The 18,052-nt window shown below is 50.8% G+C and overlaps 2 protein-coding genes across 2 annotated transcripts; both read left to right on the plus strand.

The window, feature by feature from the left end:
* Positions 1 to 5,729: 5,729 nt before the first annotated feature.
* On the plus strand, positions 5,730 to 9,124 carry LOC116501302 (olfactory receptor 14C36-like; the record flags this gene model as incomplete). The annotated part of the gene is made up of 2 exons (XM_032206821.1): positions 5,730 to 6,194; positions 9,023 to 9,124. Coding segments are annotated over 2 exons (567 nt in total), but the record flags the coding sequence as incomplete, so codon positions are not given.
* Positions 9,125 to 11,623: 2,499 nt separating this feature from the next.
* Positions 11,624 to 12,559, plus strand: LOC116501303 (olfactory receptor 14A16-like). The gene has a single exon (XM_032206822.1). It carries the CDS (start codon positions 11,624 to 11,626, stop codon positions 12,557 to 12,559), a length of 936 nt encoding a protein of 311 aa, XP_032062713.1.
* Positions 12,560 to 18,052: the final 5,493 nt, after the last annotated feature.

Genomic DNA, 18,052 nt, shown 5'->3' on the forward strand with positions numbered 1-18,052 from the left:
GGTGGGTGCTTGGAGGGTGCTTCCCCTGAATGTCTGCTATGCCAGCTTCAGGCTCATGGCTTCTGAATACAAACATGATCTTCACTGTGCACAAGGAGCTGAGAGACCACCAACAGGCATGGGGCTGGAACATTGCCTGCAAGGTCCCTCCTGCCCTAGCACCTCACAGGACTGGCACAGAACTGGCTCCTGAGTGTCGGAGAGGCCTGGAGCCCAGCAGGCTTGAAGGATGAAAACCAGCTCACTTCTACCTGGGCAGGTCCTGGCCCAAAAAGGGGGTGTTTTGTAGGTCTGGTATTATGAGGGCAGAGGTGCCTCAGAAGCTGTCAGCCCAGTAGGAAGCTAATGGCTGTTAAGTGACTGTGAGTTGACTTCTTTCTGAAGTAGCCGACAGCTCAACCCTTGACTTCTGGCTGGGATCTGTGCCTTTAGGCTCACATCTGCTGGTCTCCATGACAGGACAGCAGATGCACCTGCTCTGCACACAGTTTGTGAGATCCCCTCTTTCTAAGTACCTGGTAGGCCCCACAGAGGAAGAGGTCTTGAAAAGGTGTTGTCATGTCAGAGGTATGAGCTTTTGCCTAAACTCATCCTTCAGGCCTGCTTCTGTGGTGTTGCAGAACTGCTGGGCACATTGTGCAGGGTGCTCCTACAGACGTTTCTCTCCTTCTCCATGCTGGTTCTCCAAACTTCCCCTAAGAAGATGACTGATATGGGGAAGTCAGGAGAAGCCTGGACAACAGAGATGTGAGATTTGTGTGAGGGAAAAGGAACGTGGACAGCAGAAGCTAATGATTTTGCAGAGGTAAGAATGTTCAGGTAATGTTGATCCTACCATAAAGCAGACTTAAAGCAGTCATGTGAGACCCTTGCTCTATTTTAACCTGTAACGTTAATCCGTAAAGCTAAATGCTACTCCACACCCTGACAGGAATCCACTGCTCTACTATTTGACCACAAGATCCCTTGAAGCCAAAACTACTCCATAGCCTCATAACATCACCCTTACGCTCACCCTGATCCCTGCCCTTAACGCTACGACAAACACACTCTATTTAGCCCTAGATTTCTTGCAGACCTAAGTAAAATCCTAAACCAAAGAACTTGTACATACTCTAACCACAGACCTGACACCACAAGCCAAACATCAAACCCTCCCAATAAATATTTGATGAATCTCTATCACAGAAAGCTGAGCCCTAGTCCCTAACCCCATACATGAATGCCTAACACCCAAAGCCCTGATTCCTTTGCATTCACTTATTCACATTCAGCCCTTTTTCTAACCCTTATCTTAAGCACTTAAGGTGCTTGACCCATAAGGAAGGGTAAGAACCATGAGATTGCTCTGCAGTCACGTGGCATACAAAGATGAATGTGAGGGGCCATGGATCTGACCAGCTAGTAGGCCACAAAGAGGAGATGAATGGGAGTGCACTGAACAGCTCAGCTCTGCCTCAGGATCTCCTGCCCCAGCAGGAGGAATGTGACCGTGGTAGGGACTGTGAGGTCACTTCTGTCTCTGCACTTGATAGGGCAGCAGCAGGAACGTGTCACAGAAAGGGACTGTGAGGTCACTTGTGTCTGGAGGTGGCAGGTCAGCCTTGACTTCTCCCTGGGAGCTGCACTTTTGGGCTGACATCTGGCAGTGGCCCTGCTAGGCCAGCAGAAGGCACCTGCTTGGCATGCTGACTGGGGGATCCCCTCTGCCTCCAGACCCAGGACGACCCAGGCAGAAAGAAGGCCCCCAGATGGGTTGTCCTGTCCCTTCTGCTTGAGTCCATGACTGGGCACAGCAGCAGGCACAAGGCTTGGCTGTGTCTAGCCAAGAAGCTTCAAGGCCAGCAGCAGGCCCTTGGCTTGGAAGCTGCTGCTGAGGTGACTTGTGTCTGCTTGGCTGAGAGGCCACAAGGAGCCTGCTGGGTTGGGATGCCTACTTCAGGAGTGGTTTCCACCCTGATGGAGCTTCCTTTGGTAGTAGGAAAGAGCAGGAGAGAAAAAAATGCCACAAAGTGTTCCAGGAAGGTTGGCACTGGCCATGAGGAGGAAGAAATGTCCAGGGGAACAACTGGTCTTGCTGCTAATAACAGAGGCAAAGAAGGCATTAAGTGTCTCAGCCTTTACCTCATCCCTTGTCACTGGGTTTTCCCCCCAAAATCCAATAAAGGATTATGATTCTCCCTAATCCTCCTTCATTTATACTATTTATATAATATTTATCTTATTTTATTTTATTTTTTTATTTGTCTTTGACAGTAATAGATGGATTGAGCTCCAGCTGGGCTTTGGCCCGTCCACTTTTGACCTGCACAGCCCCATAACATTCAGGACACAGCTTCAGAAAAACTGACAGTATGCATGAGAAGAAAGCACAGCAAATGTGGAACCTGACAGCCTTCCATCTCCTACCTTCTGTGACTGTGTTGCAATTCCATTCAGATGGTTACTCCTGAATTATCCAAATATCCCTGCAACTCTTGCTGCTGCTGCTGTCTAGCCAGATATAGCACAATTACACGAAGGTTGAACAGTCTGCCTGCTGACATTAACAGCTGATAGAATGGAGCATCAATGTGGGTGAACCTTGAGAATCTGCAGGATTTTGACTTCAGAAAACCCTTAACTTTAACATAGAGAAGAGCCCAGTCCTGTACCAGAGGAAGAGGAACCCCACACATCAGGGCAGACTGGGACCCTGTTGAGTGAGCAGTGCCCAGGAGGAGGAGGCCCTGGGCACCACGAGGGATGCCAGAGAGCAGTGGTGCCTGCTCACAAGGAACCAGGCCAGCTTCCTACAGAGCTGCCTTATGAGGAGCATGGCCACCAAGATCTGAGTTATCACGCTCAGCTCAGATCTGCTGTGACACCACAGAGATAAGGGTCTGCAGCCAAAAAGGAAAGATGTGGAGGTCTCGGAGTCCCTAGAAAGCCATGTATAGACAGGAAATAGGGCTGTGACAAAGCTGGAAGTCCCAACAGGACCAGGTCTTTGTGTCCATGCCTATGGCTGTTTTCTCTGCCACTGAGGCCTATGAGGAGAAGACAGCTTATCATTGAGGAACCAGGGCTTCACAGCCTCCTCACCCCCACCCATGAAGCACTCAGGGGTTATAGCATTCTCCTGCACTTGGCAATGCACATCCCCATCTCCTACTGCCCCACAAAGAGCCCTGAGCAACCTGTCAAGGAAAGGATCTCCCTTCCGAAACACTTGGGGTCAAGGCCTGGCCCTTGTGCTTGGTGACACACATCCAGTTTTCCTACACATCAGTGTCATCTTCACACTGCCTTTGTCTCCTTGTCCTCACTGCCTCCAGGGTTCTGCTCTAACGAGCTCCAAGGGAGGCTGTGTCAGTGCTGGCCCTCAGGGGGACACTGCAGGAAACTTGCCTCTGACTTGGACTTCTGGAGAGATGTCTTCAATTGTCTCTGAGTGCCTGAGGTTCATAGGCTCATCAGCAAAGCCCCCAGAGGGGTGATTGCAGTGCCTTGGGCTGGTGCTGTGCTGCTGAGCTGGGCCGGGCTCGTGGGACAGAGAGAGCTCGTGGCAAGAGGGCCGTGGTGCAGAGAGACAGCTGTGGCCAGGAGCAGCTCCTCTGCACAGCGCAGCAGGGCTGGGGGCTCTGACCGCAGCTGGCACGCAGAGAGGAGAGAAGGAGAGAGGGCTTGGAGGCACTGAGGAGCGCAACAACAGAGGGCAGCGTGTGGCAGGACACATCTGCAGGCTCTTGACACTGTGAGGCTCTGGCAGCAGGGCACTGCAGGTGGGGTTGCCAGAGGGGTCTTCTACAGCTGGCACATCCGATGGCTGATAGCATCTGCCAGGGTGGGTCTTATTCTACCTGTAATGTGGCATAGAAGATGTTTTAGAGAATGGTATTTTTGAGGGGGCATTTTAATAGGAAGACCGAGGCTTGGTTTATCTGAAATGGAAGACTTGCTTGGATTCTGTGCTTTCAGATTCTTGGTGTGGAGGGGAGGCAGGTTTCATGACAATGAATTGTCTGGATTGTACAGGAGACTGAGACTCCAAGAGTATTGCAGGGAGAGATCAACATGGCAGCAATTAATGTGATCAAATCCCTTCAGGCGCCTCAGCCTAAGGACTGAAACAATAACATTTTTTGTCTCCCTCAGGGCTTATCAGGTCTTCACAAGCTGCAACCCCTGTGATGTCCTGTACTCAGGAAGCACACAGCTTGTGGGATGGGGTCTGTGAGCAAGGACATGGAAGATATGTGGGGAAAGAGATCCTGCTTCCAGCAGGGACATAGGAAGGCAGTAGAGATATGAGCAGGGCAGGCGGTGAGAGGGAGCTGCTGCCAGAAATGCTGTGCAAGGGAGGGCTCAGGCACCTCCCTGCCATCCCCTGCAGGGCAGGCGCCTTCCCTGGGACACCCCCTGCTCTCCTCTCCCACCAGCACAGCCTCTGCCCTCAAGCCCCCGGTGTCCCCAGCAGGAGCTGCCTCATCTGCAGGCAGAGCTGCAGCACAGGAGGGTCTGCTGAGTGTCCGTCTGTCCCTCCCTGGCCTTGCCTCCCCTGGCAGCAGCACGCTGGCATTCCTCCTGGCTTCTCCAGCTGGCCGTGCTGCTGCTGGTCTTGTTCCCAGGCTGGCTGGGGATGGGGGTTTCACATGCCCATGGCGTGAGCCCTTGGTGTGCTTGGGTGGAGGGACAGGGTGAGGGGTGTGCAGATGGGCACTTTGAGCCTGGATTCCTCTGCTCTCAGCAGGGTCTTTGTTCTTTTCAGTCAAACATGTGAATAGAATTTTCCTGCAGCTCTCACAGTGCAGCTGAAACCACACTTGGTGGACAGACTGGCCTGAAGGAGAACACCGTGCACTAAAGTGACAGTCCCTTTTTCTCTGATAATGATCTACAAGGATTCCCTTTGAGTTCAGCACAAATAGCCAGGGTTTGTGACTTGGAAACACTCCTCAGGAGTGGTGGGACAGAGGAAACAAAAAAATCAAATAAATCAATCAATCTATCAATCAATCAATAAATAAGGCTCCACAGCTCTGCTCTGCAGTTTGGTGAACTGGGAGCGATACTGGGGCAAAGCATTTTGTGATCAAGAAGGAAGTGAAACCAACATTTCCCCATGTTCCTCTTCACCTCTTGCTGTAGGACAGGGCTGACTCCTGAACTGCCCACAGTAGAGCCCCCTGTTCCAACAGACACCGTCAGGCAGAATGAATCATGATGCATGAAAGGGATCTGCTAAATGTCACAATATAGGTGATGATTTTAAATGAGAAAGAGCATTCGTTTCCCTCTGATACATTTCTTGTACTTTATTACTCTCATCCTCCTCTTTTTTCAGGATCACATCCTGAAAAAAGCAGATGTCCAACAGAAGCACCATCACTGAGTTCCTCCTGCTGGCATTCGCAGACACACGTGAGCTGCAGCTCCTGCACTTCGCGCTCTTCCTGGGCATCTACCTGGCTGCCCTCCTGGGCAACGGCCTCATCCTCAGCGCCGTAGCCTGCCACCACCGCCTCCACACCCCCATGTACTTCTTCCTCCTCAACCTCGCCCTCCTCGACATGGGCTGCATCTCTACCACTCTGCCCAAAGCCATGGCCAATACCCTCTGGGACACCAGGGCCATCTCCTATCAAGGATGTGCGGCACAGGTCTTCTTCATATTCTTCTTGGTTGGAGCAGAGTATTCCCTTCTCACCGTCATGGCCTATGACCGCTACGTTGCCATCTGCAAGCCCCTGCACTACGGGAGCCTCGTGGGCAGCAGAGCTTGTGCCCAGATGGCAGCAGCTGCCTGGGGCAGTGGCTTTCTCCATGCTGTCCTGCACACGGCCAGTACATTTTCAGTGCCCCTCTGCCAAGGCAATGCTGTGGACCAGTTCTTCTGTGAAGTCCCCCAGATCCTGAAGCTCTCCTGCTCAGCTGTCCACTTCAGGGAAGGTCAGCTTTTCATGTTTAGTGCCTCTTTAACCACTGGATGTTTTGTTTTCATTGTGGTGTCCTATGTTCAGATCTTCAGGGCAGTGCTGAGGATTCCCTCTGAGCAGGGCAGGCACAAAGCCTTTTCCACCTGCCTCCCTCACCTGGCCGTGGTCTCCCTGTTTGTCAGCACCATCATGTTTGCCCACCTGAAACCCCCCTCAATCTCTTCCCCATCCCTTGACCTGGTGATTTCATTTCTCTACTCGGTGGTGCCTCCAGCAGTGAACCCCCTCATCTACAGCATGAGGAACCAGGAGCTCAAGGATGTCTTGAGGAAACTGATGCCTTGATTTGTTTCACAGTCATGACATTGCCCTTCTTCTTCTGCTTCATTTGGTTGTTTTGCTCAGGTGAGCAGCTGAGCTCCACTACAACTGCTATCTGACTCCCCAGTCCCCCTCCTCAATGGTAAACAGGAAGAAAATATGAATAAAAGGGCTCAAGGGTTGAGGTAAGCACCCGGAGATTAGTTTACAGTTATCATCAAGGGAAAAACAGACTCAGCGTAGGGAAATTAGTTAATTTTACTGCCTATTACTAGCAAGCTATAGGATTGAGAATCAAAGAAAACAAAATAAAAACAACTTCCCCCTATCCACCTTCTTCCACCTCCTTCCCTTGAGCATTGCAGGGGAATGGCCAATAGTGGTTGCAGTCAGTCTGTAGCACTTCGTCTCCGATGTTCCTTCACAATCACTCTCTGCCTCTGCTCCATGTGGGGTCCCTCCAACAGGATGCCGTCCTTCCCAAACTGAGCCCACGGGGGCTGCCCACAGGCAGCAGCTCTTCAGGAACTGCTCCCACATGTCTCCGTACCACAGGGTCCATCCCCCAGAAGCAAACTGCTCCAGCACGGGTACCCCACAGGCGGCAGCTCCCCTCAGACCGCCTGCTCCATGTGGGCTCCTTTCCACGGGCTGCAGCTTGGGTCCAGGGCTTGCTCCTGCGGGGGTTCTCCATGGGCCGCAGCCTCCTCCAGGCCACATCCACCTGCTCCACGAGAGGCCTCTCCACAGGCCACAGCAGAACTGCTGCTGCGTGCCTGGAGCACCTCCTGCCCTCCTGCTGCACTGACCTTGGTGTCTGAAAGGCTGTTTCTTACTCCTCGCTCTCCTAGCTGCTGTTGAGCAGCATTTTTTGTTTGTTTGTTTGTTTTCCCCTTTCTTAAATCTGCCCTCACAAAGGCTCAAACAACATCGTTTATTGGCTTGGCTCTCAGGAGCAGGTCCCCTTGGAGCTGGCTGAAACCAGCCCTTATCTCACATGGGGCATCTGGATTCTTCTCACAGAAGCCACCCCTGCAGCCCCCCAGGTAACGTTGCCACGTAAACCCACTATACCCATCCCTGGAGGTGTTCGAGACCAGGTTAGAAGAGGCTCAGGGCAACCTGATCTAGTGGGTGGCATCCCTGCCCATGGCAGGGAGTCAGAACTAGAGGATTTTTAAGGTCACTTCCAACCCCAGCCACTCAATGTTTCTATGACATCCCTGCCTGTTCTTTCTAACTCAAAGCTGTGGTTGCCTGGGTTTTTGCCAAAGCCTGGGAGATCCCTGCAAACTCTTCTAGCTTCTTTTAAGTCCTGTTAATAATCCTCAGTCACCTAGGATGTCCTGGACCCAAACCTGCTTCTGTCTTTGCCAGAAGACAGAATTCCTCTGTCCCTCTATCCCAGAACTGAACTCCACATCCTCTTTCCCCTGCTACCCTCACATCAAACCTCAAGGTCCTCACCTTCAGCAAGGCCATGCTATGCTCTTTCAGGCCTTCTTAATGCCCAGAACACACTTACTGCTCTGCACTCACCACTCTGTCTGGAGGTCCCACATGTCTTACACTCCTTCCCCTCTCCCCCTGCAGTAGTGGCACCTCACCACAGGAGATTCTATCATCTTCAAGCTCACAGGTGTTTCCAGATGGATGTAGCCCGGCCTTTGAAACACAATGCCACTGCCAGCAGTGGTCTTTATCCCCGTAACTGCATCTGTGCCCAGCACGTCAAACCCCTTCAAAGACAAAACGGGGCAAAACCCCTTCAAAAACAATCAATGCCACTCCAGCCTCTGTGAAAAGCCCTGCAGTCACTCCAACCCCTCTGACAGACCCTGCAGCTACTACAGCATCTGCAAAATGCCCTGCAGCAACTCCAGCTCTTTTTCTGGGCCCTGTGTCTGAGCCAGAAAACCAAGCTCTGTCTGTATCACTTGCTCCTCTATGCAAGAAAAACTAATGGATGTGAAAGTCAGTTAGTCAGAAGACGAGGCAGGCTTCAGAAAAGCTGGGCCATAATGTGAGTAGGAGGACGAAGAGGAAGAAGTCATAAGAGCATCAGTAATCACACGATCCCTATCCCTATGCTGCTCTGGTGTTGGGAGAAACGGCGCCCCTCCCTGGAATTAGAGGGCATGAAAGGAGATACAGTGGATACACACTATGTGCCACCCTGTGGTTTTACCAGTGTGACCATGGAGAGGACATGAGAAAGTGGGATGGAAAATCTACCTCCAGCCTTGAGGCATGGGTATGTGAGTGGCAAGGAAAAGCAATCACTAAAAGGGGTTCTTAGAGAACTGCTGCTCCAATTTCCAGCGGGCTGTCCTCCAGACACAGTACTGAATACTATGAGCAGGACTAGAGGGGCTGTGCCTCCAGCCAGGGGGAGGAAGGGGACAGTCGGGCTTATTGGACTGTGGGGATTTGATGTCCTTGCACATCAGACCCACAGAAGCATCAGGAGCTAGTGGGCACCACTGCACAGTGTACCCTAATGCCATCAAGCTACAGAGGGTCAAACCCATTTGTATGTCTGCAGTGACAGGGGGATCCCAACTCTGAACTGTACTGGAGGCTGAAGTGTGTCTAAGTTGGAAAGAATGGCAAAAGCACCCCATTGGCACTGGCCCAGAGACTCTGTGCATCCTTGGAAGAGACTGCTTCAGGAGAGGATAGATATTTCAGGGACCCAAAAGGGTATCGGTGGGCTTTAGGCATAGCTGCCTTGGAGACAGAGGACATTATACTGTTGTCTGCCTTGCCTTGGTCTCTCACAGGACCCTTCTGTTGTGGGGTTGATGAGGGCTGAAGGACAGCTGGTGACAATCCCTACCACAGCCGTGCACCTGTGTCAGTATAGCACCAACCGAGTGCACTAACAGAGGCCTATCGTGGCCTGAATGAAGTCCCGCAATGCTGAGTGCTGCCATGCCAGCAGCATGATTCAGACTGCCCTGGAAGAGGAGGAAGCTCCTGAGCACCTGCACTACATCGATGGCATTACTGGGTGGGGTGACACAGCAGAGGGAGTATTAGAGAAAGGGAAGAAAATACTCCAACTTCCTCTGAGAGCTGATTTTGCACGAAAAGAAATTAAGGTCAAGGGACATGCACAAGAGATCCCGATGCCGGCTGGCCAGGGTCAGTGGGACCAAAGCTCAGGGATAGGTTGAACATCGGTGAGGGGCTTCTCAGCAATTGCATGGTGCATCACTTGCCTTGTACATATTATTATTGTTACTGTTATTGCTATTGCCATTGTTATTGTTAACGTTAATTACTATTTTATCTTCCTTTTCTGCATTTTCAAATTTTAAATCATTCATTATTGTCTGTACCCTGGTACTTAGTGAAACAAATCCACTTTATGTACACTTCAGTGTCACCTTCACATTGCCTTTGTCTCCTTGTCCTCACTGCCTCCAGGGTTCTGCTCTAACGAGCTCCAAGGGAGGCTGTGTCAGTGCTGGCCCTCAGGGGGACACTGCAGGAAACTTGCCTCTGACTTGGACTTCTGGAGAGATGTCTTCAATTGTCTCTGAGTGCCTGAGGTTCGTGGGCTCATCAGCAAAGCCCCCAGAGGGGTGATTGCAGTGCCTTGGGCTGGTGCTGTGCTGCTGAGCTGGGCCGGGCTTGTAGGACAGAGAGAGCTCGTGGCAAGAGGGCCGTGGTGCAGAGAGACAGCTGTGCCCAGGAGCAGCTCCTCTGCACAGCGCAGCAGGGCTGGGGGCTCTGACCGCAGCTGGCACACACAGAGGAGAGAAGGAGAGAGGGCTTGGAGGCACTGAGGAGCGCAACAACAGAGGGCAGCGTGTGGCAGGACATATCTGCAGGCTTTTGACACCGTGAGGCTCTGGCAGCAGGGCCATGCAGGTGGGGTTGCCAGAGGGGTCTTCTTCAGCTAGCGCATCTGATGGCTGATAGCATCTGGCAGGGTAGGTCTCTCTGTTTCTCCAGAAATGAGTAGAAGATGCTTTAGAGAATGGCATTTATGGTTCGATATTTAAAGAGGAAGGCTAAAACAGGGGTTACCTGAAGGGTAAGATTTTTTTTTAGTCTGTGTTTTGAGCTTACAGCAGTAGAGACAATATAGGTTTCATGTTAATTTGTTGTCAGCATTGTGTAGGAGACTGAGATTCCTAGAGCATTGCACTGAGAGATCTACATGGAAGCAGTGAACTTCATAAAGTGCCTTCAGCCAGTTCAGCTTAAAGATTACACCAACATCATGTTTGTGGTCTCCTCAGGATATAACTGAGCTGACACTAATCTGGCTCCTGGTAGGGATATGGGTATGCAGCAGGGACATGGGCAGGCAGTGAGAGGGAGCTGCTGCCAGAAATGCTGTGCGAGGGAGGGCTCAGGCACCTCCCTGCCACCCTCTACAGTGCAGGCGCCTTCCCTGGGACACCCCTTGCTCTCTTCTCTCACCAGCACAGCCTCTGCCCTCAAGCCCCTGCTGTCCCCAGCAGGAGCTGCCTCCTCTGCAGGCAGAGCTGCAGCACAGGAGGGTCTGCTGAGTGTCCGTCTGTCCCTCCCTGGCCTTGCCTCCCCTGGCAGCAGCACGCTGGCATTCCTCCTGGCTTCTCCAGCTGGCCGTGCTGCTGCTGGTCTTGTTCCCAGGCTGGCTGGGGATGGGGGTTTCACATGCCCATGGGGTGAGTCCTCAGTGTGCTTGGGGGAAGGGGAGTACGGGGAGAAGGTGAGGCGTCTGGAGATGGGCACTTTGAGCCTGGATGTCTCTGCTCTCAGCAGTGTTCAGGTTCTTCTCAGGTCAACCTCTGAGTAGAACTTTCCTGCAGCTCTCACAGGGCAGCTGAAACCAGCACTGATGGACAGATTGTCTGTCCTCACTAAAGGACACTTCGCGCTATAGGGACTGCCTCTTTTACTCTTAGGATGCGCAAAGTTTCCCATCAAGTGCAGGAGAAATGCTCAGGGTTTCTGTTTCAGAAAAATTCAGCAGGTGTGATAGGTTAACAACAACAAAAAATCTGACCCTATACAATCAAAATTAAAGAAATCTGTATATGTATATATGCTCTGATGTTGGATAACCCGGGAGCAACACTGGGGCAAGGTTCTTTGATATCAGCAGTGAAGTGAGTCTGAGAGTACCCCATGTTCTGCCTTTCCTCTGGCTATTGGGCATAACTGACTCTTCCATTGCCCACAAAGGAGTCCCCTGCTCCCAGGGATACCCTCAGGCAGCATCAGGAAGAACTCATGAAAGGGACTTGCCAAATGTCTTACTGGAAGTGGACAACTTTTCTGGTGATATTAGATGAGAAATGGGATTAATTTTTCTCTGATAAATCTGTTGTATGTTATTACTGTTCTTCCTCTTCTATGTGCAGGAACACATCCCAAAAAAACAGATGTCCAACAGAAGCACCATCACTGAGTTCCTCCTGTTGCCATTCGCAGACACACGCGAGCTGCAGCTCCTGCACTTCGTGCTCTTCCTGGGCATCTACCTGGCTGCCCTCCTGGGCAATGGCCTCATCCTCAGTGCCGTAGCCTGTGACCACCGCCTCCACACCCCCATGTACTTCTTCCTCCTCAACCTTGCCCTCCTCGACCTGGGCTGCATCTCCACCACTCTACCCAAAGCCATGGCCAATGCCCTCTGGAACAACAGGGCCATCCCCTATCAAGGGTGTGCTGCACAGGTCTTCTTTTTTGTCTTATTGTTTGGAGCAGAATATTACGTTCTCACAGTCATGTCGTACGACCGCTACGTTGCCATCTGCAAGCCCCTGCACTATGGGAGCCTGCTGGGCAGCAGAGCTTGTGCCCAGATGGCAGCAGCTGCCTGGGGCAGTGGCTTTCTCAATGCTGTCCTGCACACGGCCACTACATTTTCCCTTCCCCTCTGCCAAGGCAATGTTGTGGACCAGTTCTTCTGTGAAATCCCCCAGATCCTCAAGCTCTCCTGCTCAGAGTCCTGGCTGAGGGAGATTGTGCTTCTTGTAGTTACTCTCTGTTTAGCCTTTACATGTTTTGTTTTCATTTCATTTTCTTATGTGCAAATCTTGAGGACAGTGCTGAGAATGCCCTTTCATCAGGGTCGTCATAAAGCCTTTTCCATGTGCCTCCCTCACCTGGCCGTGGTCTCCCTGTTTGTCAGCAGTGTCCTGTTTGCCTACCTGAAGCCTCCCTCCATCTCCTCCACATCCCAGGACCTGATGGTGACAGTTCTGTACTCGGTGGTGCCTCCAGCCTTGAACCCTCTCATTTACAGCATAAGGAACCAGGAGCTCAAGGAAGCCTTGAGGAAACTCTTTGGACACATGCTTCTTTGGCATCAATAATGTGTCTATAAAAATAACAGGAAAGAGAGGTTATCTGAAAAAAACTCTTCATACAATAGCTTGTAATTCTTCTATTTTTTTAATTATTTCTTAAACTTGTAATTTTGACTGAATTCTACTTGTGTAATCCTACCTATTAATTAAGTTATTATCTGTCACCCAATCATCTAATATACCTACAGTACCAGGCTCTCTGTTTGGATAAAAAGAATAAAGAAACTATGAATGTTGGTGGTGTCAGCTGCTCCCTCTTTGCATCTGCTATGGAGTTGGGGGAGCAGCTCCAGCACACAGGAGGGGCTCAGGGCCAAGAGCCCAGCTGACACATGCAGGAGCAGCCCTGGTGGCCCTTTGGGGCTGCCCCTCACTGCCCGCTGGGCTCTGCCTCTCTTCTGCCTTCGGATCGGGGCTGCTGCTTCCCTGGAGCCATGGCCAGCAGCAGGACGTGGCCTTTTCCCTGCTGCTCTCTTTTGGCTTCCACATTGTGCTTCTTTTCTTTCTGGGTAAGCCCTGATATCTTGTGTACCTTCGTGACAGTCCTGTTGTCTCTGCAGTGGCATCCCTGTGGCTGCAGGCAGCAGCAGGCAGTGTGCAACCCTGGGTAACAGCTGGCCTCCCTGCTAGCACCACAGTAACAAGAGGGTCTTGCTCAGGGCAAACCCAGAACCCTGGACACCTCTCCAAAGCTGCTGCCAGGAATACACCCAAGAGGTTGCTCCCTGCTCTTCTGTTTTCTGGGGTTTGTCATGGAGTGAGGGACAGAGGCTGAAAGTCCCAGGGTGGTTTGTGGGGAAACAAGGGCAGGACTAAGAGTTCCTTTTATGGCGGCACTTGCCCAAGCAGATGAGAACTGGTCTTGGACTCATCTATATTAGACTGCACCCGCTGTAGTGGGGCTGACGGCCAAAGCCAGCCTGGAGAGGAATTTGGAGCTTCCAGGAGATGTCAAGGGATCTCTAGGGACAGGGTGCTCAGTGGGTAGTGATTAGAACCTCATAAAATGACTGTGCAAGGTCGTTTCAGGTAACAAACAAGGTGAATCTGAGGAGTGCATGGGCAGCTCAGACTGCTCAGACTGGGTCAGCTGTCACAGCAGGTTCCCCTCCCAGCCTCTTGCCCACCTGCAGCTAACTAACTCCCAGGGTAGAGTGAGAAGCAGAGAAGGCCTTGATGCTGTGCCAGCACTGCTCAGGAACAGCGACTACAGCCATGGGTGACCAACACTGCTCTGGTCACATATCAAAAACACAGCACCACAGGGTCTGATCTGCAGAGAGAAATGGCGTCCCAGCCAGTCTTTGTCCCCACAATGGATGAGAAGCTCTGCAAGGAGCCAGGAAAGTGGTAATAAGCAGTAGGACAATTGAGGAAGCCCAAAGGCCCTTCTGAAGGGTCACTGAGTGCCACCTGAGAGGCAGTGCTGGGCAGTGGGGAGGGCCAGGAGAAAGACTTGTGAGAAGGCTGTGAGAAACAAGGACACTCAGGGCTTTAGCAGATCCTTAAAGTCCTGCCTGAGTCCCCAAATGGAAAGCAATCTATGTCTGGGTTGACGAGAAGGAAGTGGTGAGTACCGAATGGGGGACAGGGCTGAAGGGCCCTGCGTGAAGCTAGAATGATGGAGAAGTGTCCACCTTGCATGTGTGCCTCAGCCTGGGAGCAGGGGCCTGCCCATGTTTCAGGATGGCTGGGCTGTGCTCAGCCATGCCCCAGGAGATGACCTTGCTCTCTTCCTCCCCACCACTCCCCACACGGGGCAGGCCCTCAGGAAACACCCCTGAGCCTGGAGATGCACCAACCTGCTGCGCTGAGGTGCCACTACTGCAGGGGAAGAGGGGAGGCTTGGAGAGACACATGGGGCCTGAGGGCAAGAGTGGTGTGGCCTGGGGAAGTGAGTGTCTGGGAAAAGTTACCCTGGAGCCATAGGAGCCATTCTGGAAAGGAAACTTGTAGGCAGGAACCACGCTTTTGTGGCACTGCAGAGCTGCTGGGCACATTGTGCAGGGTGCTCTGATGGACATTTGTGTCCTTTTCCATCGTGTCTTAAGTGCCACTTTTCTCAGGAATAGAGTAGCCAACAGAGCACTGACAGATAGTCTAAGATCATGAAAGGCATCATAAGCATGCCCCTAAAAAGATAACTGATATGGGGAAATCAGGAGAAGCCTGGCCAGGAGAAATGTAACACTGAGAGGAGAGAATAGGGGCTTGGCCAGCTAAAATTAAGGATTTTGTAGAGGTAAGAGGGTCCAGGTTATGCTGATGCAGCTGTAACTCTGACTTAAAATAGTCATACAAGGCTATTCCCCAGCTTTAACCTGTAAACTTCTTTCTTAAACCTAAATGCTACTCAGCACCCTGACAGGAATCCACTACTCTAATGAGTGACCTCAACGTATCCCTAGAAGACAAAACTCAGCCCATAGCCGCTTCCCCTAGCTCTTACTCTCTTAATCACTCTGATCTCTGCCCTTAATTGTAGCATTAAAATAGTCTATTTAACACTAGAAAACTGCTTAAGAGACCTAATCCAAACCCTAACTCCGAATAAATGTGAGTGGCCATGGATCTGATCAGCTTGTGGGTCACAAGGAGGAGATGGGTGGGAATGCTCTGAGGAGCTCAGCTCTGCCTCAGCATCTCCTGCCCCAGCAGGAGCAATGTGACTGTGGCAGTGACTGTGAGGTCATTTCTGCCTCTGCATTGATAGGGCAGCAACAGGAACGTGTCACAGAAAGGGACTGTGAGGTCACTTGTGTCTGGAGGTGGCAGGTCACCTTGACTTCTCCCTGGGAGCTGCACTTTTGGGCTGACATCTGGCAGTGGCCCTGCTAGGCCAGCACAAGGCACCTGCTTGGCATGCTGACTGGGGGATCCCCTCTGCCTCCAGAGCCAGGAGGACCCAGGCAGAAAGAAGGCCCCCATATGGGTTGTCCTGTCCCTTCTGCTTGAGTCCATTGCTGCACAGCAGCAGGCACAAGGCTTGGCTGTGTCTAGCCAAGAAGCTGCAAGGCCAACAGCAGGCCCCTGACTTGGAAGCTGCTGCTGAGGTGAGTTGTGTCTGCTTGGCTGAGAGGCCGCAAGGAGCCTGCTGGGTTGGGATGCCTACTTCAGGAGTGGTTTCCAACATGATGGAGCTTCCTTTGGCAGTAGGAAAGAGCAGAAGAAAAAACTTCCACACAGTGCACCTTGGAAGTTAAGCATTGGCCACAAGGAGGAAGAAATGTCCCTCAAAGGGTTTTGCTGTGGTGCCAGAGGTCACCCTCTGATCAGACCCTGGCTTTGTGTTTCAAGGAACATCTGGTGAGGGCTGACGAGACATGGGTGAAAGCAAGGGATGAAAGCAAGGTGGTGAACAGAGATGGATGTCTCCAGACTTCACGGAAATAGGTCAGACTATGGCACATGATAGGAAAGCCTGTAGAGGGGAAGGCAGAGGGTGCTGGTAGAAATGGCAGGCCCAACAGCCCTGAAATTTCTGTCCTCTTGGCTAGAGTTTATGAGGAAATATATTTTATTCATTGTGATGAGGCCTCATTGATTCCTTGCAACCCTGTGCAGCAGCTCAGAGGTGTCATACCACTGTTCTTCTCATGGCATCACACGGCCCACCACATCCCACAGACAACAGGAAAAGCCTTGAGCCAGATGTGGGGGTGCAGGATCTCCTCTCACAGTTCTAGGGGTCAGGCATTTGCTCTTCTTCACAAAAACCAACCAAGATTTTTCTCAGCACAGTGCTTTGCCTGTCTGTAACCATGGCCTCCAATTATCTGCCCTAGCAAGGCCCTGGGGAGGCTTTGTTAGTAACAGCCCTCAGTGGGGCCCATTAATACTCCAAGTCACTTCAGCTTTTCCTTCTGACTATTTTTTCTAGCAGTTGCATCATTCACCTCTCAGTACCTGAGCTTCATAGACTGAGCACCTAAATACACCATGGAACTCATTAAAATGAAGAAACTCCTAACATCTCTTTGATAGTTGTCTTCAAGCCTTCACGCCTTGTGAAGAGCTTGCAAGATGTAATTAAGGAAGAAGATTTCAAAGAGCAACCAATAAAAATATTTTCAGTTTTCAAAGGCTGAATTTTGCTGCATTTCAGTTTTGAGCCTCATTCTCCTATTGCTATTCATCCAGGGTGACTTCTTTAGAGACCTTCATCGGGATGTTAGAAATGGCTCATTTTTCAAAATAGGATTAAATAAAAAAAATAGGATTTATTAAAAGAATAGAGGTAAGCAAACAGCGCTGGGTGCACTCAGAGTCTCCGCTTCACCAGGACGCACACCAGCCACATCAAGTAGCTGATTTTTATGCTCCTAGACTAATACATATTCATTACTACTTCTAAAAAAATAGGTTGTTACAATTATGTTCCGGGGTCCAGTCCCTCCTACTGGAGCATGCGCATCAGTCTCCAGTGGTCCCTCTTGGGTTCTCTAGGGGTCTTTCATGCTGAAGGCTCGTAGTCTTCCTCTCCAAGTTTTTTTTCTTGTCCTTCCCCTTCGTACTTCCTTGGCACTGTGTCAAGTTTATACAGCATCCCCTGCAGGTCTTGTCTCCTAGCCATCCTTCAGCTTCTTTTTTTCTTCTTCTTAATCTCTTGGCCACCTGGCCAGATATCAGAGGCCTACATAGTATCCCATAACAGTCACCAGTTGTTATCAGTTGTTCTGAAACCCCCAGACATCAAAGACTTCATACAAACACAAATAGCTTTCTTATTGACACTTCACCAGTAATTAAAACATTCTTCCCCAGCCATTCACAGACACATCTATAGCAGTGTTAAGTTAATCTCGAAGAAGACAGGAAAAAAAAAGCTGTAACTGTTAGAAATAGAAGTCCGGAATAACAAAAGCAAACAGGTTCATAAATTTAAGGAGTATTTTCTGAAGACTTGATAAATTGACTAGAATGAGGAGGAGACTGGGACACACTGCATCTGTGGTTCAAGAACTAAATTACCAGTGCAGGGCCCAGAGGCAGACAGGACTGTTCTATATGGATACAAATTGTTAAAACATTCTTAACATCTGGAATCGTGTCCTGAATGTTATGGGGCTGTGCAGGTCAAAATTAGAAGGGCCAAAGCCCAGCTGGACCTCAATCCATCTATTATTGTCAAAGACAATAAAATAAATAAATAAATAATATTACGACTTTAAATGAAGGAGGATTAGGGAGAATCATAATCCTTTATTGGGTTCTGGGGGGAAAACCTGGTTAAAAGGGATGAGTTAAAGGCTTAGACACTTAATGCCTTCTTTGCCTCTTTACTAGCAGCAAGACCAGTTGTTCCCCTGGACATTTCTTCCTCCTCATGGCCAGTGCCAACATTCCAATGCACACTTTGTGGCATTTTTTTCTCTCCTGCTCTTTCCTACTACCAAAGGAAGCTCCATCAGGGTGGAAACCACTCCTGAAGTAGGCATCCCAACCCAGCAGGCTCCTTGCGGCCTCTCAGCCAACCAGACACAAGTCACCTCAGCAGCA

Source organism: Aythya fuligula, chromosome W (genome assembly GCF_009819795.1).
Source record: "Aythya fuligula isolate bAytFul2 chromosome W, bAytFul2.pri, whole genome shotgun sequence".
NCBI lineage: Eukaryota > Metazoa > Chordata > Aves > Anseriformes > Anatidae > Aythya > Aythya fuligula.